General features: G+C 36.7%; 1 protein-coding gene across 2 annotated transcripts; it reads right to left on the minus strand.

The window, feature by feature from the left end:
• Positions 1-1,882: 1,882 nt before the first annotated feature.
• On the minus strand, positions 1,883-21,331 carry cd4-2.2 (CD4-2 molecule, tandem duplicate 2). Of its 2 annotated transcripts, XM_022674313.2 has the most exons (12): positions 21,214-21,331; positions 15,487-15,538; positions 13,853-14,011; positions 11,955-12,098; positions 10,510-10,755; positions 8,462-8,706; positions 7,658-7,751; positions 5,742-6,004; positions 4,029-4,143; positions 3,207-3,364; positions 3,053-3,118; positions 1,883-2,051 (listed from the first exon to the last, which is right to left on the minus strand). In XM_022674313.2, the coding sequence occupies exons 2-12, from the start codon at positions 15,521-15,523 to the stop codon at positions 1,956-1,958; spliced, it is 1,623 nt and encodes a 540-aa protein (XP_022530034.2). In that variant the 5' UTR covers positions 15,524-15,538; positions 21,214-21,331; the 3' UTR covers positions 1,883-1,955. The 2 variants fall into 2 exon arrangements, with proteins under 2 accessions (XP_022530034.2, XP_049336241.1); XM_049480284.1 differs by lacking the exons at positions 15,487-15,538; positions 21,214-21,331 and adding an exon at positions 14,168-14,676.
• Positions 21,332-24,695: the final 3,364 nt, after the last annotated feature.

Raw genomic sequence — 24,695 nt, forward strand, 5'->3', positions numbered from 1 at the left:
TGTTCAACCAGTGACTGTGAAGCAGCATGGACAGCTCAACATCTCCCAAAAGGTATGATGTGTAGCTCCACCTATTAATTGCAGCAATTTGTCCAAACCCTGAAGCAGAAAAGCAGCCCCAGATCATCACACTACCACCACCATGTTTGACGGTCAGTATGATGTTCTTTTTCTAAAATTATGTGTCAGTTTATGCCAGATGTAACACAAGGACACACACACCTTCCAAAAAAATCAACTTTTGTCACGTCAGTCCAAAGAATATTTAGCCAAAGTCCTGGTGATCATCAAAATGTTTGTTGATAAATGTGAGATGGGTTGTTGTGTTGTTTTTGGTCAGCAGTGTTTTTTTTATCTTGGAACTCTCCCATGGAGACTAGTTTCCCCCAGTCTCTTTCTTATTATTGAGTCATTAACATTGACCTTAACTGAGGCAAGTGAGACCTGCAGTTCTTCTTCTTGGAGTAATTTTGGAAGGCTGGTCACTCCTGGGAAGGTTTACCAGTGTTCCATGTTTTCTTGTGTTTTCTCCATTAGTGAATAATAGCTCTCACTGTGGTCTGCTGGAGTCGCAAAGCTTTAGAAATGAGTGTGTAACCTTTTCCAGACTAATAGATGATCAATGACCTTGAACTCTTTAATGGTCCTTTGTTTACTGACCCCTGTGATAACCTTAAAGGATTGATCCTGTCATCATTCTGGATAACCAGACTTGTCTTGTGTATCTATTGATAAAAGACACAAACACTGAGCAAGAGAAGCCTCTCAAACCCTCCCAAATAATGAAAGATCCCCCTGGAACCCTGTTAAATTGTTGATCTGATTTGATTTTGATGGGTTTTTTTTTATTATTTTATTTATTGAAGTAACAGGGACAATAGACATTGATCAACACCATTTTTTATAATCTAAATGTGCAAGATTTAGACAACTGGCTAATTTAAACACATTCTCTGGGCAGATTAATGTAATAACAGTCACGCAAAGCACATAGTAACAAAACTACAGCTAAAATAATCAATGAAGTCAAATGAGTGCTGGATGTTAATCTACACAGATTTATCTCCTGAAAACTGTTTATTTGGGTGAGTAAATCACCTCCGTTTACTTACACTAAGCTCAGATCTCCAGATTTCTGCTAATTCTAGGTGCAGCAGCATTAGTATTAGCGGCTAACCGCTAGCGCTAACGAGATGTGAATGCCACACAAGGCTAAAAATTCGATATACTCGCCTCTGAATGGAAAAAGAGCTAACACTTAGGGTGGTTAGCAGCTAATGCTAATCCTGCTCCAGCCTTGGTGCTGGAGAGCTAACCTGAAACTTCTGTATAACGCTGTAATTCATCGGAGTGGCTTTACTGCTCCTTACAACCTGACTGGTAAAATTCATACATAAAGCACACCAGATTATGAGGCACACTGATAATTTTTGGAAAAAATTAAAGGATTTTAAGTGCACCTTATAGTGTGAAAAATACAGTATTAAGAAAAACAACTCATGTACAATATCATGTACATTTTAAATGAAAATTACCTTATTATGTACAAAAAATATATAAAAAACAAGAGTAAGACCCACACTAAGCTAAAAAGATAATCTCCCAGCATGCATTGCCACTTTCAGTTATCTACTATAATCAGGGAACTCTCACATGAGGGTGCTGTATTTCCAGCAATGTTCTGTATTTGATTGAAACAGAACTACACTGTGAGAATTTCGCTGTAAAATCAGATCAGTTTGTTAAGCAATCGCTGTCCAGTCTGGTGGTTGTCCTACTCAAATCCAGCAAAAAAAATAAAAATAAAAAATCTGCAGGACATATATGACATATATGAATATATGAAATACAACTGAACCTGTAAGAAAAGAAGAAGAACTGAAAAAATATATACATTTATAAATCATCATTTTTTCTGACATCTCTGAAACTCCATTCTTCACTATTATGCCGGCTCATATTATCTGTTTGTATTGGTGTTTGGGAACTGGAGGAAGTGGCCTGTCTTTCATTCCTGAACGAGGCTGTCTTCCTGTCTTTTGTGCTGGACACTATTGAAGAAAAAAAAAAAGAACAGCCCTGTTAATAAACAGAAAACTACCTGATAACACTCTTAGGCCCAATTCCATTTCTCATTTGTACCTCAACCCCTTGTTTCCGAGTGTCTCTTTATTTCTCTGTGATAGTGAGCTGAAGTTAGCTGATCACTAGATTCTTGCTTGTTTCTTGTTTTATTTTTGCAATCCACCTTAAATGATTCAGCCGTCTCAGAAGGTCACAGAGTGCAAGTGTTGAAAAAATCCTGTGAGCTACTGAAATGTACTACTAGCAATTTTTACACTTGTTATGAGAAAAAGAGCCAATATATACTGAAAAAATATGTGTTCTACTTTTTAACAAAGAAAATATTACACTTGTGGGTTTCTTTAGTTACTTGTGCTGGCATCTTATCTGTGATTTCTCCATTTGGAGGCCATGTAACCCTAATACTTGATCCTACCCCTCTATTACAACAAGAACCATAAAACATGCTACCCCTCTATCCCAATAAGAATTGTGGGATACACCCCTCTATCCCAATGAGAATCGTGGGATACACCCCTCTATCCCAATGAGAATCGTGGGATATACCCCTCTATCCCAATGAGAATTGTGGGATACACCTCTCTATCCCAATAAGAATTGTGGGATACACCCCTCTATCCCAATGAGAATCGTGGGATATACCCCTCTATCCCAATGAGAATTGTGGGATATACCACTCTATCCCAACCAGAATTGTGGGATACACCCCTCTATCCCAATGAGAATCGTGGGATATACCCCTCTATCCCAATGAGAGTTGTGGGATATACCACTCTATCCCAACCAGAATTGTGGGATACACCCCTCTATCCCAATAAGAATGAAAAAACATGCTATGCCTCTATATCCTAACAAGAATTGAGACACTTTACCCCTAAGTGGTAGAGTTGAGAGGTGAAATGGGATTGAGCCTTTGCTTTGTAACTAATAAAATTAATAACAACAAAAAAACAAGAAAAAAAGGTACCTCAGTCTGCATCGCCACTAATTCTCTAGAGGATGGCATATGGACTTTATTTTTCTCTGCTCTTCTCTGAGGAAGGAAAACATTTTTTGAGTCTTTTACTCTCTTTATCTCTTTCTCTCTCTCAATCACTTAATATCTCTCACTTTTTCCTTACCCTCTTTCGTTTAGTCCGGCACTGAACCAGCACAGTGACCATGACCAGCACAACCAGAAGGAGAGATCCTGCTGCTACTGCAACCCAGATCCACAAGGCCAGTCCCAGAAACAACGGCTTTTCCCAGAATCCTCCCGTCTCGGGCGGTGGTCGTACACCTGATGAGTGGACAGGAAATACATGGAGAACAGAACATTATCACAGATCTATCACACATCTGTTGCCTTAAAGTCATGCTGGAAATATCTTATTTATTAATCTTGTTTCCTGTCAGTTTATTCAACATAAATAGCTCGTGCCTCGCAAGCAGATTATTCATTTTTTATGGATAGATGGAAATAGGTGTGGGCAATATGACTATATGAGTATTTTATCAAATGGGTAGACAAAACAAGACAAGGTAAGGTAAGACAAGAAACGACAAGACAAGACAATTCTTCATTAATTCCACAAAAGGAAAATTTGCATTGTTACAGGACAGGTCAGAAGTGTACAAACTATAAATCTAAAACACTATACATTTAGAGGAAGCATAGTTTCCCAGTACTGGAGTGTTGTGGTCACCAGTGACCAGTGATAATAATGCACATAGGTTAACAGTAAACCAATAGAAGATATTGCACAGTAAAGAGATGCATGATCATTTTGTTACCATAAAACACAAAGTGCATTTTTATGAGCATATTAATATTAAATACATATACACGGGAGTTCACAGAGTTACCAGCCTCACAAACCACAAATTTACAGCATCATAAGATAAGAGCCCACAGTTGGGGAAGACAGCAATTAAAAATGAATCTGCGTAACTGCAGTTCTGACCTTTAGAAACCTTAGCCTCCTCTTCCTCAACCTTCAGCTCCACTTCACTGCTCCAGTCACTCCCATCATTAAACGTAAGAGAGCAGACGTACACACCGGCATCAGCTGGCTCTACCTGAGAGAGAGAGAGAAAGAGACAGATTGGATGGGGGGGGATCTTCTAGTAATGCGTCTGTAAACAATAAAAAAGACACATCTGAAACAAAGCCAAGCTGCAGGTTGCAGATTTTATACAGGCATTTTTATTCAGTGCCTGTATAACATTTATAACATCTGGGACATGCAGCATAGCTTTGTTTCAGATGTGTCTTTTTTTATTTTTTGGACATAAAGCACACTATCAATGAACATCTATTTTCTGGTCTATTTTCAAGCATAAGGCACACCGGATTATAAGGCCCATTAAACGACTCTAGAAAGGATGCCTGCATCGAAGTGAGCAAGAGTGTCGCCATGTTTCCCCTTCTAATGGGACAAAACTGTAATAATAATACAAATATATATATATTTCTTTCTTTGGATGTTAATCTACACAGATTTCTCTCCTGAAAACTGGTTATTTGGGTGAGTAAAGCACTTCAGTTTGCTTACAGTGAGCTTAGATTTCCAATATATTTCTCCAGCACTAAGGCTGGGTGCAGCAGCATTAGCATTAGCACTAGCCATGAACCGCAGCGCTAGCGGGATGTAAATTCTGCCCAATAGTGCCAGACTAAGGAACTCTGAGTGTTTTGGTAATCCAGGGCACTATTAGCTAGCGGTTTGGCCCACATAGCTTGTTTTAACACAGCAAACACGAAGAAAACAGTCCAATTTACTCACCTCTGAACAGCGAAGGAGCTAGGGCTGCGGTTAGCGGCTAATGCTAATACTGCACACAGCCTTAGTGCTGAAGAGAAACTTCACTGAAAACTCACCCTTATAACGCTGTACCTCAGCAGAGTGGCTTTACTGCTCCTTAATACCAGCCTAATAGAATTCATACACAAGGCGCAATAGATTTTAAGGTTCACTGACGATTTTTCTTTTGGTAAATTAAAGGATTTTATGAGCGCCTTATAGTCCATAAAAAAAAAAAAGAATTCTTCAATATATTTATATAATATATATATTTTTTACTTCAAGTTTCTTAAAAACAGGAGATACAATAAATACAGTGTGCTTTTGGAAAAAGTGCAACTAAAGTGCCTAAATAAGTAAATTAAAAGTGCAGTTTGAGTTTTACTTTTAAATTTTCTATTAATCTTATACCCATGTAGAGGAGCTGATTGGTCAAATCAGGTTTGAGTTGGCGTGCCAGATTGGACTATGAGTTTCCTTGCACTGCAAAAACTAGCCATCAAACCAAGCTGAACTGCTTGAATTTTTGCACCAGGAGTAAAGGCATACAGTTATCCAAAAGCAGCGTGTAAGACTGGTGGAGGAGAACATGATGCCAAGATGCATGAAAAAACTGTGATTAAAAAACAGGTCTGTATTTTTGTTTTTGATTGTTTCAGGCATTTCTCATTTTCTGCAAATACATTATCTAAATGATAATATTTTTATTTGGAATTTTGGAGAAATGTTGTCTGTAGTTTATAGAATAAAAGAACAATGTTCATTTTACTCAAACACATACCTATGAATAGCAAAATCAGAGAAACTGATTTAGAACCTGAAGTGGTCTCTTGATTTTAATCTTAAAGAGCTAAAGTCCTACTAGACACTCACTTTGTTCAGAGACAGTGTGAAGCTGGAACTGGGCTGCTGGTCACTGAATTCAACCTTGTATTTTAAGGCATCTGTAGTGTTCCAGTGTCGGCCGTCTCCTGCGGTCGTCAAGGTTAAGAGCGGGGTGTCAGTGGGGGGCTTGCGTAACCACTTCCCCCCCACCACCCGCAGGTTGCCGGAGCCAGAGTGCACACATGGTAGATCTGCAGCGCCCCCTAGAGGAGCTGTAACCACAGGACGGTCCGGAGGAGGAACAGGAGCGCCTGAAAGAGACGATTAATTCGTAATTTATTTCAATTTAAAAGAAAACTTGAGGCAGATCAGAGCAGAACTCCCAGCCAGAGGAAATGAGAGGAAGTGAGAGGAAAGTCCCAAAGCTTTACAGCAGCGCAACACAAACACACAGTAGTTTTGCAGCAGTTGAAGCAGAACATCTCGCGTAGGCCACAAGACACCACACACCACAGAGCTTGTCCTGCACTGCTGAGGAGAAAAGTATCAGCAGCCTGAAAAACACAGTCTTGCACAGGTCTCGCCGCAGGCTGCAGGTTTGCATCAGCATGAAAACGATCAGCTTCCATTTGTAGGCAGGGCTTCCGCTCACTGTTGTGTTTCCTGTTACTACAATCAACTAACAAGTTGGTATTGTAATTATATTGTGATAAGAAATATGGAAGCATCTAGCTGATGTTCCTTCAGGGACAGAATTATTGATACTGTTCTGATCACAGTACACAGTATGTTTTCACTGTGTGATTTCCATCCCAGATTCCTCCAAGCCTGGGAGAAGGGAGAAGTTTTACATCGCTTCTGGACATGGTTAACAAAAGGTGCCAAAAAAAACAACTTGTGCACCATGAAACGCACAGAAGGCATGTACTAATTCTTTTAATTATTCATGGGTGTGTTATGGGCGTAATGTGAACCAACAAACCAATCAGTGTGTCACTTGTCATTCACTTTAAGAGCCAGGTGAGCTCTGACTTTGGCGCGTTCGTATCTTAACAGCGCAGCACTTTTGAGTGTCTCAGCAACTGACCTTCGCGTTCAATCTGTGCAGCAATGCTATTTCATTCTCTATTCTGTTTATTGTTTATATAAAAGCTGAAATTGCAAGAGCTGCAGCGTGCTTTTTTTGTGAATGTAAAGAGCTAAAATAGGATTGGGCTGCTGACTTTTGACTGTTGTCAGCATTTAAATCAGTCAGTGGCGCACCTGTATTTCCCACCCAAGATAGAAACACACCTCTCTTCCAGACCACCCCACTCATCAGTATAGATTCTATATTGTGGGGTTCAAGGTTCAAGACATAAACCCACTGAACTGATGGCCTCACGTTAGAGCCATCAGGAGATGCAGTTTAACACACCCAATTGCTTTATGAGGAGTTTAAGGGCTGTGTGCTCAAGGCTGCCTGCATCTTGAAAACTTGGTCTTCAGACGTAAAAATTTTAGATCTTATTACTACACCTCAAGCATTGGATGGATGGATGGATGGATGGATGGACGGACATGGCTTTTCACGTGCTTTACACCACTGCATCGGACGCTTTACATTACGCTCAATGTATATCTTAGATGGAGCTGCTTGGCTATGGAAACCCATTCCATGAAGCTCTCTACACTCTGCTGGTCTTGAGCTGATCTGAAAACCACATAAAGTTCTGTACTGATGGTCTTTATTAGTTGGCGCTGCAGAAAGTTAGAGAACTCTTCACACTATGCTCCGCAGCAATAATGGCTGTGGGTGGAGTCTGAGGGCACTTACCTGTGGCCATGGAGTGATTGGAACACCTGAATTCAATGATTTGGATGAGTGAGTGAGGACCTTTAGCAATATAGTGAAGCTCTCCAAATGAAGCCTGAAGTTGAAGCTATGGGTTTTGAGTTTGAAGATGGGAGAAGGTTCTGCTTACCAGTAACAACCTTCAAATTCAGTGTAGCATTCAGCCTCTGTCCATCTTTAAACTTCAGAGTGCAGACATACACACCAGCATCGGACGGCTGCACCTGAAGAACAAGCAGTTGATAAATTAACAGGTAAACAATATATAAAATAACATTACAATTACAATTAAAATTTTTACCCTATAAGGTGCACTTAAAATCCTTTAATTTCCCCAAAAATTGTCAGTGCGCCTTATTTATGAATTTTACCAGGTTGTAAGTAGCAGTAAAGCCAAAGAGTTATACAGCAGTTTCAGTGAAATTTTTCTCCAGCAGTAAGGCTGGAGCAGTACTAGCATTAGCTGCTAACCGTGCTAAGCACTATCTCTTTCTCCATTCAGAGGTGAGTATATCGGACTGTAGCCTGCTGCTACCCCCGGCTAGAACTGCTGGAGCAGCATTAGCATTAGCATTAGCCGCAAACAATGCTAAGTGCTAGTTGTTTCGCCATTCATGTATAACATGGTTATAGGGAGGAAGCATTCAGTCATTTTTAGCTTTTTTTTTTTTTGGCTCTGCCTTGAGTTTTTCAATCTTGGAAAACTTTAAATCAGGGTCTTAACTCCTATTTTTTTCTGCATCCCTTCACACAACAACTTCCTGGCATGTTAATATAATTAGTTAATATAAAAAGAATTGTAAAAAAGCGGACTTGTTTTTGTCCCCCATGGCATGGGCGTGGTCTAAATGCACTTTCTCTGTATTATAACACACAAGACACAAACAGGCTATATTCTGCTAGCAGACATCAGATTAGCATCCATGGTTCTCACATCATTCAGCTTCACACTGAAGTCGGTGCTCAGAGTTTCGCTACTGAATTCAACCCTAGACTGGGTTCCATTCCAGCGTAGACCACCGTCGTCTCGGTTTAAGGTTGGGAACTTGAGGTCAGTGTGAGGGTCACGCTTCCACCCTCCTTCCACAATAGTCAGTGGGATAGGACTGGGGAGGAAACACGGTAGCTCCACAGCACCCCCTGGAGGAGCCGTAACCTCCTCCTGAGATTTTAGAGGACCTGATGAAAGTAGCAGAGAGAGTCAGATTAAAAAGAAATTATTGTTCAATATTATTGTTAGTCATACTAATAATAAATAACAACAAAATTACTAATAGTCATACTAGCAGTTTAACCCAAGCAACAAGACACAGAGCAACAAAGCAACAAGCAACTGAGAGACAAGTGACAGTGCAACAAGCCACAGGGTGACAAGCAAGCAACAGAGCGTCAACCAACAAGATTGTAAAAACAACAGAGCGGGAAAATACAAGTGACAAATCATAAAAGCGACAGAGCATCAAGCAACAAGCGGCAGATTGTAAAAGTGACAGAGCGGCAAGCAACAAGTGACAAATCATAAAAGCGACTGAGCATCAAGCAACAAGCGACAGATTGTAAAAGCGACAGAGCAGCAAGCAACAAGCGACAGAGCGTCAACCAACAAGCTACAGATTGTAAAAGCGACAGAGTGGCAAGCAATAAGCGACAGATCGTAAAAGCGACAGAGCATCAAGCAACAAGCTACAGATTGTAAAAGCGACAGAGCGGTAACCAACAAGCGACAGATCGTAAAAGCGACAGAACGGCAAGCAACAAGCGACAGATTGTAAAAGCGACAGAGCGTTAACCAACAAGCTACAGATTGTAAAAGCGACAGAGTGGCAAGCAACAAGTGACAAATAGTAAAAGCGACAGAGCGTCAACCAACCAGCGACAGATCGTAAAAGCAACAGAGCATCAAGCAACAAGCGACAGATCGTAAAAGCAACAGAGCATCAAGCAACAAGCGACAGATCGTAAAAGCAGCAGAGCGTCAACCAACAAGCGAGAGACTGTAAAAACGACAGAGCGTCAACCAACAAGCTACAGATTGTAAAAACAACAGAGCATCAAGCAACAGAGCAACTAGCAAGTAGCAGCCAGTGACATAGCGACAAGTAACAAGACGCTGAGCAATGAAATGACAGAGCATACCTGTCAAGTTTTAGATTTAAAAATAAGGGATATTTTCCTCTGTACGCTTAAAGTCGTCCCACCAGCCCAACGAATGTTTAATCTAAAATAACCACATGTGAACCACTTACACACTACAATTAGATTATCAGAATCTGAAATGTTGTGGACATTCCTACATATGTCATTCTTTTAATACAGCCAAATTAAAAAACCTTTTCTATATATATAAAAAAAAATAAGATTTCATGTGTTTTTTGTAAATAAATGCGCTCTTTTATATGATATATTTTTTATTTATTTAATGGATTTAAAATTGAACAAAGAGTGCACAAATTCTGCAAAATGACTGTAGGTGACCTAAAAATAGTATCATGAGCTTTTACTAAAAGGACATGGACCAGATATGTTCCATCAGAAAAAATAGTCCTAAGGGGTCTACACAATTAATAATTTTTAATTAATACTTCTTTCTTTTGATCACTCCACCCCTGATCAGTTCAGTCCATTTCGGTCCTCTCCACATTTTCTAGTTATGGTTCTAGCTGCCTGAACTCACAGCGGGGGGCGGGGGACTTCCCCACACTGACTCTCCTTTGCAAGCTCAAGAGTGACAAGTTACTAACAGGATTTACATTTTCTCAACTTTATGCAAATGATTAAGAGGCAGTGAAACGACATTCTACACCAACAGGCCGAACAGATTCTGCTCTGTGAACATTTGAATCTTACCGTACTTTTGAACACGACAGAGAGTGATAATATAAATTATTACTCACAATAACATGCAAACATACTCAGGAAAAATACTTCAACCAACCCATAAATGTAGAAAACAGACTAAAAATTAACAGTTAAAAATCAAACCTGCAACAGAGAGACGCACGACTATCGTCTTCACCACTTTCTCATTTTCTGTGATATTGCAGGTCCACATGCCATCATCAGCCGAGGTCACGGACTTCAGAGTCAGGACATTTTCACCAGGACTTCCGTAAGATTCAGCACCAGGAGGCTTCATCCACTGAAACTGTACTGATGAGGGATCAGAGACGTCACACCTCAGGGTCACTTCAGTGGAGGACAGCACTGTGTCTGAAGGGCTTACAGAGACTGAGAGAGAGAGAGCTGGTGAGTTCCCTGTGGAGAGACTTCAGTTCGGCTTAAAAATAAACATATATTTTTTTATTTTTCACCCAATTGTCTCCTAAATTTTCTCTGTAAATGTTCTCTTCAAATTGTGAAGAACAGGGTGAAAGAAGGAAAATAATAAAGTATGCAGAGAAACAGATACAGGACTACAGCTTAAAAACAATATGCTCCTACATTCGGCCTAAATACTTCTACTTGATCAGTGGAGCTGAAAAAATGGACAATGTTTTGATTCTTGACAAGAAGTAGTAGAAGTTGAGAAGAAGTAGATACACAGCGCTGTCTCTGTGTCTGTGTGAGTGACAGGCTGCTGCTGCCTAAGAAGCGCGAGGAGGAGGGGGAGCACGATGGCCACATGTGGAAAGCTGTGCACCTCAGTCCAGCACAGTCTTGCACAGCAGATATTTCCAGTTAAAGCTGAATTTACGCTTTTAATCCCAGAAATGCGCTCTTATTTACCTTTTAAATAGCCATTTAAACGCCTGATTTAAAAAAAAAAAACCTGTTGCAAAACTGTTTTTTGCTATTTTCCTCGGGTTTTAAGCGCTCATCTTCTGTCTTGTCATGTGTAAGTGGTGGATTCTTGTGTGCCCATTATCTTTTTCTCATATGTAATTGGAGATAGAAAGACAGACAGACAGACAGACAGATAGACAGATAGATAGATAGACAGATAGATAGATAGATAGATAGATAGATAGATAGATAGATAGATAGATAGATAGATAGATAGATAGATAGATAGATAGATTGATTGATTGATAGATAGACAGATAGACAGATTTGTACATGTTGAGTAGAAATGATTCAGTGCCCACTGCAAATTATTTTAAGTAATTTCCCAAAAAAAAAAGGTAAATTAGGATGGACGGACAGACAGACGGACGGACGGACGGACTGATTGACTGATTGATTGATTGATTGATTGATTGATTGATTGATTGATTGATTGATTGACAGATAGACAGATTTGTACATGTTGAGTAGAAATGGAAAGCAAATTATTTTAAGTAATTTCCCAAAAAAAGGTAAATTAGGATGGACAGACAGATAGACAGACAGACAGACAGACAGACAGATTGATTGATTGATTGATTGATTGATTGAAAGTACAGTCAAGGGTCTACAGTCACTGATCCATCCTGGTATTTTTGTATCACCTGTTACGATTTGAAGTCTGTGCTCCTGTATAGTCTTCCTGTCATTTCCAGTACATTTGTAGACACCAGCGTCTATGGTCTTCACTGAGGGAATCTTCAGCATGCCTTTGTTAAGCTTTGCCCTCTGAGCTAGATCAGATGTTCCTTTAAATTAAAAAAAAATTTAGATCTCACAACCACATTATAACACAACAGCAGCATTACCAGGTAAAGGTAATATCACACTGTAAGCTTGGATAAGTTGAATTTACTTGAATAACTTGAGGAAAGTAGTTGCTTTAAGCCCTATCTGGATGGGATTAGTTCCTCAGGGGGTTCTGGGGTCATCTTCCTATTTTATTCCTGTCTGGAACAACCACGTATGTGTTTTTCTCAGACGTTCTTAGAGAAAATTACAGGCTGAATTATCTACAGTTTTTTTTACTCTGAACTCTGTGGTCCTCCGGTAATTTGATGCAAGAGTTTTATCACTGAGTAGAAGTGTGAAATATTTTTCACAGACGTCCCCCTAAGAAACTAATCCCGCCCAAATAGGGCTTTAGAAAAAACTTGAGTTAATCAGACTTAAAAATCTTAAGTTCTTAAGCCTAATGGAGAAATAAAATGCTATAGAACAGGGGTGTCCAAACTTTTTTTGTTGGGGGCCAAAAGGAGAAATATATTTGAAGTCACGGGCCACACTCTGTAATAAAACAAATAATGAAATATACCACTTTAAATAATACTTTTTTACTGATTATTTCATTTACACACCATTTTACTTGACTAACTATCTTTATCTTTGACAGTGTTGTGTAAACTAAGATTTTTCAAATTGATGTTTCATTTAATGATGTCTTAATATTAAACTCCTTAATTACGACAACTTAGACTCTTTTACCCCGTTTTTCTGTGCTAGAAATGCACACTCTCTCCGCTTTTAGACTATTTGCCCCGTTTTTCTGCGCTAGAAATGCACACTCTCTCCGCTTTTAGACTCTTTGGCCCGTTTTCCTGTGCTAGAAATGCGCACCCTCTCCGATTTTAGACTCTTTGGCCTGTTTCTGACACCTAGCGTTCAAACTTTGAATTTCACATTATAAAAACCTGCTTAACAGCGGGCCAACTTTCATTCTATTTCTAAAATACCTCCGTAGGGCCGTAGTTTGGACACCCCTGCTATAGAGTGAACATTTTAGCACATAGACAGCAGCTTACGTTGATTTTACAGCCTGGGGGCATGACTATATACTGAAGGTGAGTGTCTGTGACTGGAAGACACACTCAGTATACAGTAACAGATAAATAGAATGTGCCAGAAAACAATGGGTTTTTTTTTTTAACAATGCCATTGTTCTGCTATGCAGGACCAAAACTGCCAAAAAATAAATAAATAAATAAATAAAAAGTAATATGGTGAATAAAATGGTAAAGAATATTTATAATTAATATAAAAACAAATATAAACACATAAAAATTAACATCTTAATATGTAGTTATTTATGGGTTTCTTTATAAACATTGTTTCCTTTTTTCTTTAATTCATTTGTTTATTTATTTGCATAACTATTTATTTCAGCATTCATTTATTTCCCGATGTATTTATTTCTGCACTCAGCTGCTCGCCTCAAACAAATGTATCAGAGTATGTGTTACGATCTAAGTCAGTGATTTTTATTCAATAATCTTCCACGTTACCAAAGTTGCCGCCAAAGGGGCAAGACATCGATCAATCAGTAGGTCAGATATGTTTTTACTTATTTATTTATTAATTTTGCCAGATTTAGTCCTCCATATTCTCTCCAAATGAACTCAAAGTAGGGAACAAATGCTTAGAATTATAAAATTTTACATCAAACTAACTTCATTTATCTTATTAATATAAGTTAAAACAAATTGTAGGTTTAAGGTGTAAATACCTTTGGAGGGTACTCCAGATTTGGAAACTCCTACGAGGAGGGCCTCATTGTGTTTCCACTTGAAACCTTGGTCTAGGTCTGCGTCTCCACAGTGCATAATCACCTCCTCTCCTTCTTGCTTGTAGAAAACGTCACATCCTCCCAGCGCTACACAAAGAGCTGAGAGAGGGAGAGATTCAGGGCTTTGACAAATAATAAAACTCAGCATGACGTTTATAAAGTTTATAAAGTTTCAAGTAGATAAATAATGAAATAGGGCTAAAGTTGTTTTTTGTTGTTTTTTAAACTGAAGTTCCTCTGATACTTAAAGCTCACCTTCCGCGAAAATCCGATTTTTCTTGTTTTTTGTGGAATACAGTAGGTCTCTCCGAGTTGAATGTGTACACCTGCACATTAAACTGTTCTGCAGCCCCCATTGTCTGCAGGAGTTAAGCCAAGAAATCCCCCCTCCCCCCCTCCGAAAAACGGGTGAATTTTGAATGATCTTTCTGCCTACGTAGGCAGAAACTCACATACCAGCCCACCTTGGCTCGAGAAACTCCCAGAGGCGGAGCTGAAGCGACGCAACATCACCGCTCATCAGTTAGGAGGTGGGAGGCAGTGAGCGGCAGAGCGGCGGAGGGGCGTCGCAGTGCTCCTAGCCAATCAGAGGAGAGATATTTGCATCTGTTTGCATGTATGAATATTCATGAGCAAAGCTGGAATCCGGTCATTTTGGACACACCCCTAAAACAGTCCATTAAAAAAGAGCTATACAGAGACACCTGAGCACTTTTTTTTTTTTTACAAAAACGGCTCACATGTCATTCATTCATACTAGAGACCGCAACTAGACATTTTCAAATGAAAGAAAAAACGACGGAAGGTGAGCTTTAAAAAATCAAATCTTAGTAAAAAGGTTTTAAAACAGAATTTTAAGAATGAAAATACAGGCATGTGTGTGAGTGTGTGTTTGTGTGTGTGTGACCAGTCAGTCAGTGAGTCATGGATATTGAGTATGTTTTATATATAGAATAAGGTGAAAATAAATGATGGGATTTCATTGCTCAGTGTGAGCAGATGCCCTAAACCTTCCATATTTCGATTTTAGAAGCTTCCAGCTTTTATGTGTTTAATATATGTCTATTCTTAAGCCAAAAATGGATGGTGAAAAGTAGAGGAAAGTAGGTCTGTTACAATAATTATATTATTATTGAACAATATTTATCGCACAATATATACACACATCCCTGATAATATGACTTATCCAGGAGGACCTATTAATGTCAGTGAGTCAGTTTTTTTTTTGTTTTGTTTTTTTGTTTTTTAGATTATTTTGTTTGTATAAGATACTGTATAGGTCTGTCACAGTTGTTATATAATCCACTTATTGTTCAATATAATATATTATAGACTTGAATAGACTCAAAACAAAAACCTGAGTAGAAACAAGAATAGCATTGTTTAAAGACAATGATTAAATTAAATTATCTTTGTGTTAGTGGCAAAAAAAAAACGTGTTAACATAAGAATAATATCGTTTATCGCAATTATGTCTGGGACAATATATAATACACATAAAAATGATTATCATGACAGGCCTAGTAAAGAGTCTTTTTAAAGATTTTTTTTTTTTTTTACATTATTTTACTTACCTAAAGTCGTCCAAAGGCAGATGTTTGATGTAGACATTTCTTCCTTTGATTGCTGCCCAAAAATAAAATGTGTTATTATTTTAGAGCTGATAATAAACTCACACTGGATTCATTTTTACTAAAAGTGCTTTTCTTTCTGTCAGATTTACTTTATCTAAAGTGCAAAAATCCCAGCAGCTCCTAACCACAGAAATGTTTCCGCTCATGCTTTATCTTTCATTTCTTCATTTCCTCTGACATCGCCTTCTCTACACGCTTTCACACAGTTTACTCACATCTATATACTCATATTTTATATCATTTACACATTTACATAAAAACTACATCTTTCCTATTGGTTCTTCACATTATTTATTTGCACAGTGGGCTTGTCCCCTACTCCGATCTCACCATCAGTGTGTAGTCTTTTTGAAAAGTGAGTAATGTGTACAAATTATAAATTTAAAAATACAAATACTTCGTTATCTTACTTCATACCCCTTAAACTTTTCCACTTTTTTGTTAACTTAAATGTATTTTATTGTGATTTTAAGTAACGGACCAACAAAAAGTATTGCATAAGTGTGAAGTGAAACGAAAATGATACATGGTTTTCAAAAAGTTTATCAAATAAAAATCTAAAAAAAAAAAAAAGTGTGATGTGCAAAAGTATTCAGTCCCCCATATCAACACTAAGTAGAGCCACCCTTCGCTGCAATTACAACTGTAGGTGCTTTGGAATATGTCTCTACCAGCTTTGCGCATCTAGAGACTTTTTTTGAGGGATTTTTGCTCATTCTTCTTTACAAAAACAGCTCAAGCTCAGCCAAGTTGGAAGGAGAGCGTCTGTAAACAGCAATTTTTTTCACATCTTGCCACGGAAGCTTAATGCGATTTAGGACTAGGTCATTCTAACACATGACTTATTCTTTGATCTAAATCGTTTCACTGAAGCTCTGGCTGTATGTTTAGGTTTAGGTCATTGTCTTGCTGGAAGGTGAATCTCCTTCCCAGTCTCAAGTCTTTTGCAGACTCCAACAGGTTCTCTTCCAGGATTGCCCTTTATTTATCTCCATCCATCTTGCCATCAACTCTGACCAGCTTCCCAACTCTGTCCCTTCTGAATAAAAGCATCTCTACAGCATGATGCTGCCACCACCATGTTTCACAGTGGGGATGGTGTGTTCAGGGTGATGAGCAGTCTTACTTTTCCTCCCCATATAGCACCTTGACCACAGACCACAGAACCTTCTTCTTTTATGTGTTTGCTGCAACTGCAAACAACAATTCATATGTTTTTTTTTTTTAGCAATGGATTTCTTCTTGACCCTCTTCCATAAAGGGCCAGATTTGTGGAGCGCATGACTTATGATAGTTGTCCTGTGTACAGATTCTCCAGCCTGAGCTGTGGATTTCTGCAGCTCCTCCAGAGTGACCATGGGCCTCTTGTCTGCTTCTCTGACCAGTCCTCTCCTTGCGTGATCTGTCAGTTTGGGTGGATCACGGCCATGTCTCAGTAGGTTTGTATAAACAGTTGTAGAATACTTTTTCTATTTTTGAATGGTGGATTAAACAGTGCTCCCTGGTACGCTTAAAGCTTGGGATCTGTTTTTATAACCTAACCCTGCTTTAAACGTCTTCTCCACAACTTTATCTCTGACAAACCACTGAGGTTTTCACAGAACAGGTGTTTATTTTTATACTGAGACAAAATTACACAAAGCTGCACTCTATTAACCCTTGTGTGGTGTTCGGGTCTGTGGGACCCGTTTTCATTTTTCATCAAATGATACTGAAAAAAAGTATTTTTTCTAACTCAAACTCATTGGCATTGGCTCATTTTTTTTGTGAGAAACATATATCAAAACACATTTTCGATAAACACACCCCGCCTACACATTTATATTACATACAGTATGTTTGGCCAAGGGCTAATAAACATTGCTTCATTTGTAAATTTGAAACTAAACAAATTTTCTACTCATATCTAGAGTTTAATTCATTTTCTTTTACATTTTATTAAAAAACTAATAAAAGAAGAGTAGCACTTTTTGAAAGAAATGCAACATAAGAGAGGTAAAGGGCAAATATTAACCATGTAAGCTGTTTATATTGCTTGCAATTTAGGTGAAGCAAGCATGTGTAAAGCATTTTAATGTAAAATTGCTTAATGTTGCTGAATTAAATACAAGTAACAAAGTAAACGAGTAACAAAAATATGAACACCACACAAGGGCTAACTAATTAAGTGACATCTGAAGGCAGTTGATTGCACTAGATTTTATTGAGGGGTTTTAGAATACTTTTGCACATCTCACATTTTTTAGATTTTTATTTGATAAAACAAATTGAAATCCATGTATTATTTGCATTCCACTTTACAATTAGACAATACTTTGTGTTTATCACTTAAAATCTCAGTAAAATACATTTAAGGTTGTGGTTGTAAGGTGACAAAATGTGGAAAGGTTACTCAAATAATTAATTATCGGAGGACTTTTTACTTCTACTCCTTCCATTTTTACACAGTTATCTAAACCTTCTACTCATTACATTTTAAAACAATAATAGCTTCATTACTCCTATTTCATTTCAGCTCGTTTTCATTCCGGCTTCTCATCATTCAATAAAACCCCTATCCAGATAAATCTCTCCATCCAGATAGAGTGAATCTGATTGTGATTGGATGTAGAGAAGTATAAACATACAGTCATATGAAAAAGTTTGGGCACCCCTATTAATCTTAATCATTTTTAGTTCTTAATATTTGGATATTTGCAACAGACATTTCAGTTTGATATATCTAATAACTGATGAACACAGTAATATTTCAGGATTGAAATGAGGTTTATTGTACTAACAGAAAATGTGCAATATGCATTACACCAAAATTTGACCGGTGCAAAAGTATGGGCACCCTTATCATTTTATTAATTTGAATACTCCTAACTACTTTTTACTGACTTACTGAAGCACAAGATTGGTTTGGTAACCTCATTGAGCTTTGAACTTCATAGCCAGGTGTATCCAATCATGAGAAAAGGTATTTAAGGTGGCCAATTGCAAGTTGTTCTCCTATTTGAATCTCCTCTGAAGAGTGGCATCATGGGCTCATCAAAACAACTCTCAAATGATCTCAAAACAAAGATTATTCAACATAGTTGTTCAGGGGAAGGATACAAAAATGTGTCTCAGAGATTGAACCTGTCAGTTTCCACTGTGAGGAACATAGTAAGGAAATGGAAGACCACAGGGACAGTTCTTGTTAAGCCCAGAAGTGGCAGGCCAAGAAAAAAAATATCAGAAAGGCAGAGAAGAAGAATGGTGAGAACAGTCAAGGACAATCCACAGACCACCTCCAAAGAGCTGCAGCATCATCTTGCTGCAGATGGTGTCACTGTGCATCGCTCAACAATACAGCGCACTTTGCACAAGGAGTCACATGAGGTGTGCTTTTGCAGATGTGCAAGCCATTTTTGAAATGGCTTCTTTCGCATGACTCTCCCATACAGCTTCTCCTTGTGCAAAGTGCGCTGTATTGTTGACCGATGCACAGTGACACCAAACTTTTTCATATGACTGTATACCATTCCGACACCCTATTGGTTTATACTGTGATCCCCCCCCCCCCCTTCAGCAAAAACATAGCAGACGTATGTATCGAAAATGTCCACACTAAGGTTTATCTTTAATATATTTGCACTGTACTAAAATACATTCATTTTTAATAGACATATATGCAGCTGAAATAATAGTGAGCCTAGTACATCCCAAATTTACATTAACATTTTAATAATATAACATTATAGTCATTATGGCTTTTATAAAAAAAGAGTGTTGTTTTTTTATGTGCACTATAGGACTTTACCTTTTATACTTTAAGTAGTTTTGAAATCAGAACTTTTGATTACATGTTTAATTGTAGACAAACTTTCATCTATTGCATTTCTTCAGGGAAGATTATATTGTGATTAAATGGCCCTGTTTCCCTTCTGTGGTGTATCTGAGGAGTCGGCGGTCACAGGTGTTGCTTTCAGGAACATAGATACTGAATTTGTACTTAAATAATAATTAAGATCATCGGCTGACATCAAAGCCTGATTCTGGTTGAGGTTAAACTGAACTAGATCCGCTGAAACTGAACGATGGTTAGAGAAATGAGAACAGTACAGACTAGTGAGTGTGAGTCACTGTTTGATAACCTAAAGGATCACGGTCACTCTTTGTATTTGTAATTCATGAGCATTAATAACCATTAATCAATATTACACAATACACACTAAGAAAAGTAAGTACAGATTTGTACTTAAAAGAGTACAAAGTTTGTCCCTGGGGCTGTACCTTATATTGAGGTAAAAAAAAAAAGTACCTTTCAGTGAAAGTCCTTTTTTGCACCCATGGTTTTTGTGCCGGAAAAGATTATAAAGATTATAAACATTATCATCAACTAAATATGGCTCAAAAACTTGATGATCGAAAATTGTCTGGCTTTCAAATAAAAAATGTGCAATTAAAATATATATTGTTTATTAGTACAGTGATACAGAATACTGAATGTACCCTTTGGCTGCAGGTTAAATGGTAAAAATCTGTACTTATTGCTGTTAGAAATTACTTTGTACTTCAGAGGGAACAAATCTGACCCCGTAAATACCAGTATTGTACCTTTGAGGGAACAATTATGAGGAGTGTACGTTTGAGTACAAAAAGTACTCATATCATACCTCTGTTTTTTAGAGTGTAGTATATTATCATTATATTATTATTTACTATGTTTATATGATTTATCAGTTTGTTTGTATTATTTTAGTACTTATTTTAATACTTACTTAATTATTTTAGTACTTAATTATGTATGCATGTTAATTGCTTGATGATTTTAATGATTCCTCTGATTTAACTTTTTTTTGTTTTGCTAATATTTGCATAGTGCATTTCTTTGCTGTCTTTATCATTTATATGATCGTTATTATTAAGCCACAAACATTTTTATTAAAATTTTTGTTCTTTAATTTTATGTTACTCATTTAATCCGATTTTATTTAATTCACTGTTCACTGTACAAGATGCTTTCATAAGTGGACTAAAATGTTAATAAATGATTTATTAAAAAAAAAAAAAAGCCAGAATTAAAATCAATGCTAACAACGATTTTTTTTCCCCCAATTTCCTAATTAATAGCAACAAGTTTAATTTTTTTCGTAATTCAAACGTAGTGTATCTTAAGTTTACTAGTAGAAACTATATTAAAATATATTATTATGTAATATTTAATGTTTAGTATTTATTAATTATTTAAAGATTTTTAACATAAAAGGTTTGGGCACCGCAACTAAAAATGGTGTAACATGGTGTTTTAAACTGAAGTTTTAATAAAGGTAAAAATGCCACTTCATGTAATTTGTGTGTTTTTACTGATTTTAACAGATAAAGCATGAAATGTGTTTTTTTTAATATGATAACTTCAGTAAACAATTGCTAATTTGTTTGAAATGTGCAGATCATCCCATATTTTAAACATTAATGTATTGGGGTTTTTTTTTTATCACCTGGAAAACCAAATTTAAACGTAGTGGACAAACTCACATTGCACATAACAATAATTACCAATATATATATATATATATATATATATATATATATAATACAATTGTAAAGAACTAAAACTTCAGTTCTAAAAACTCAATTGAATTTAACTCCAGTAATTTTACTGCTTTAGTAATAATAGTGTGAAATTTCAGTACTTACTGAGCTCAGAGCGGGACTCTGCAGATGTGAACGCAGCTGTGCTGATCTGGTGCAGAAAAAGAGAGAGAGAGACAGAGAGAGAGAGAGAGAGAGACCGAGAGAGAAAGGAAGAGTGCAAGCAAACCCCAGTGTAGGAGTGCTGGTGAAGAACACCCACTTATGAAACATCCAATGAAGAACAAGAACATCTGAACTGAAATTAATCTTTAATTTCCAATTCCTCCAAAATTCTAAAGTTATATAACTTAAAACATATTCCTTCCGTAAATGAGAATGAGATCTTTATGTATTTTGTTGTATGATATGATAACCATTTGATTTTTATGTTCTATAGGGCTTTAAATCTCTGATCTACTTATAATCAGACAATTTATCTACATTTGCCAAACTAAGAATTCAAAAGCACTTACATTAGTATTACTTAAAACATATATATTGAATATTATTACAAGTGTTCTTCAATACTTCAGTAAATTCATTTGATAATTCTTTGATTTTCTTATTTTATAAGCCTAAATTCTGGTCTATATACAACGAAAAACTATTTTGGAAATGTTTTTCTAATTTTGCCATTAAATTTACTCCTTAATTAAGTCCTATAGTAATATGATTTTAAACTTACATGATTAATACTGTGGAAAGTGTTTTTTCAAGATCTTAGAATTAATAAGCCTAAATTGTGGTCTATAAATAACATTGTTTAAACTTTAGTGGATTTAAGCTGAAAACAGATGTATTTTATCTCTAATATAAGAAAGGTCTGCATTTCTAGAATGTTACAGTGTTCTACAGATAGATAGTTCTGGTCTTTCTTGTATATAATTGTTCATTTGACCTGGTTAAATTATGTTTATTCAGCTGTAAAACTCGCTTAATTTCCATTTTCAGTGTTTGTAAAAGAAGTGTGAGCAGCTTGTCCCGCAGCTCTGCAGTGCAAGCAATTACCGTAATACACAGTTTAGAAGTGCATTCCCACTTTTGCACAGGAGAAATACGGGACATGGGACAGCAGTATACAAACCAAGGCCATAGCTATAAATGAATTAAGGCACCTTTATAAAGGGGTTTATACATGGTTTATTAATGGCTATTAATTAGGTTGTAAATACTTTTTAAAAAAAATTAACAAAATAGGAAGAGCTACAGTGACCTGTCATTTGTCAAACAGTGATTCATTTGACAAACATTCATTTATACTGCCAACCTTAAATCTTTCTTATTTTGTTTTTTTCATCAGTCGCATCTATTAACACATCTAATAAAATAATATAGAAATTCAGTTTAGTCATTAATATGTTTGTTTTTCCCACTTAATGATTACTGAATAAATCATTAATCTGGGAAGTTAAACGAATAAAGTTATTAAAACAGATGAATGTAGAATCACAATTTTACAAACAAAAGGTCATTTTTGATCCTTCTATTTACATGTTGTTACTGCTTATTAATGTGTTTTTTTTAAGTATTTAGAATCTAATTAATAACCATCAAGAAACACCTTTATAAACTATTTATAAACCTTTTTATAAAGGAGCCTTTTTTAAGTGGTTCCCCTTTTTCATTTGTAAAACTTTATTGACACATGGTGTGAAGTATCAATATTTAATATTCTTGCCTTAATGTATTTTATTGTAGTTCTAAATTGTACAACACTGGAATAAAAAAAAAAAGAGACGCACCTGGAAGAGAGATAATCAATCGCCCATGCTCTGGAGCGTCATGTAAGATCTCACCTTGTGGGGTAAAGATGATTCTAAGAAAGGTGAGGTATTAGTCCAGAATGACATGGGAGGAACTTCTTAATGATCTCAAGGAAGCTGGGAGCAGAATCATTAAGAACAACATTGGTAACCAAATTCACTGTAATGGACTGAGATCCTGCAGTCTATCTTCTGAAGAGGGCTCATGTCCAGGCCAGTCTGAAGTTTGCCAGTGATTACCTGAATGTTTAAAAAAAGGATCAAAACCAAACCAAAGTGGAGCTTTTTAGCATAAAATCGACTTGCTGTGTTTGGAGGCAGATAAATGCCACATATGACCCCAAGAACACCATCCCTGCTGTCAAACATGGAGGTGGAAACATTACGCTTTGGGGCTGTTTCTCTGCTAAGTGCGCCCGAAGACTAATCCCGCATTGAGGGGATGATGAACGAATCCATGTAACATAGAATCTTCAAAATACTGGCTCTCTCTAGAAGGTGAGTTGTGAATGGGTCTCTCAGCATGACAATTACCCAAGACATACAACCAAGGCAACAAAGGACTGGCAAAAGGTGCACATAGTAAGTATACTCCACAACCATTACATTAAATTTCTGCATAATCAATCAATCAATAAAACTGAACTGAGCTAATACATGTAATATGAAAATAATAGTAATATAATAAAATAAGATATTAAAAATAGTTGTATAATGTATAAACACAATTCAAATAAATATAAACACAATAGTCAAAACAAAGAGTAGAAATGTGAGCAAACCATAAATATTAAAAATGTAAAGTCAAAAAGCAAGACAATTAACAATAAATAAATGAAAAAGAGGAAACATGAAATTAAATTCAATATTGAACACTAAACTAGTAACTTAAAATAATATGATAATTAATAAAAAAGTGAAGTCAAATTAGAGGTAAAACATATATAAAATATCATATAAAATATTAACCAAAATCAAATAAAACTCCAGGCAACTAAGGGGCAGCTTTTCAGACGGGGATTAAAAAAAAAATTATAAAATGTGTTTTTCAACAACATTCCCGGTTGGGAAATACATATAGAACGTTGTGCAGCAAAATAGTTACCAAAATAAAAAAAAATAATTAATATTTAGAATTAATATTTAATATTACGTTTATTACTCTCAACATTCCATACAACGCAAAACTCAAATAAACACATGGTGGTGGTAGCTCCACTGGTGAGTTTGGAAGTAAATATATACTCTTTTTTTATGTGTTGTTGTAAAGGCTCTTTGTTTCATTCTCTGCCAGTGTAAAGAAAGCTGAACCACAGTTTCACACCAAACCCTCACTCTGAGCGACTTTACACCTCAACCACTGAATTACGCAGAAATCTTACATAATAAAACAGATGAGAATTCCCCTTTATAACCTTTACCATCTTTTTAATCACATCAAAGCCCAAATCCCACATATCAGACCAGCGCCGCCCTGCATTTCAGAGGCAGCTCGGATGATCTGTTTATTCCACCTGTGTGAACAGAAGCTACAGCTTCAGAACGAGGCGTTCTGCTTCCTGTCTGAGCTTCTTACAGAACTGCAGGCTTTACACACGAGGCCTCGACCACAGAACTTCCACACTTTACTCCAGATCCGTACAGATTACATACACATCAGATTATCAGTAATAATCATAGCTGTGAAAGTATTGACATTTATTACTCTGTAGGTAGAGGTATAGATACTAGGGTTTAAAATACTTCTGTAGAAGTTAAAGTATTAAAACTACTTCAAAGTAT

The sequence above is a fragment of the Astyanax mexicanus genome, chromosome 6 (genome assembly GCF_023375975.1).
Source record: "Astyanax mexicanus isolate ESR-SI-001 chromosome 6, AstMex3_surface, whole genome shotgun sequence".
Lineage (NCBI taxonomy): Eukaryota > Metazoa > Chordata > Actinopteri > Characiformes > Acestrorhamphidae > Astyanax > Astyanax mexicanus.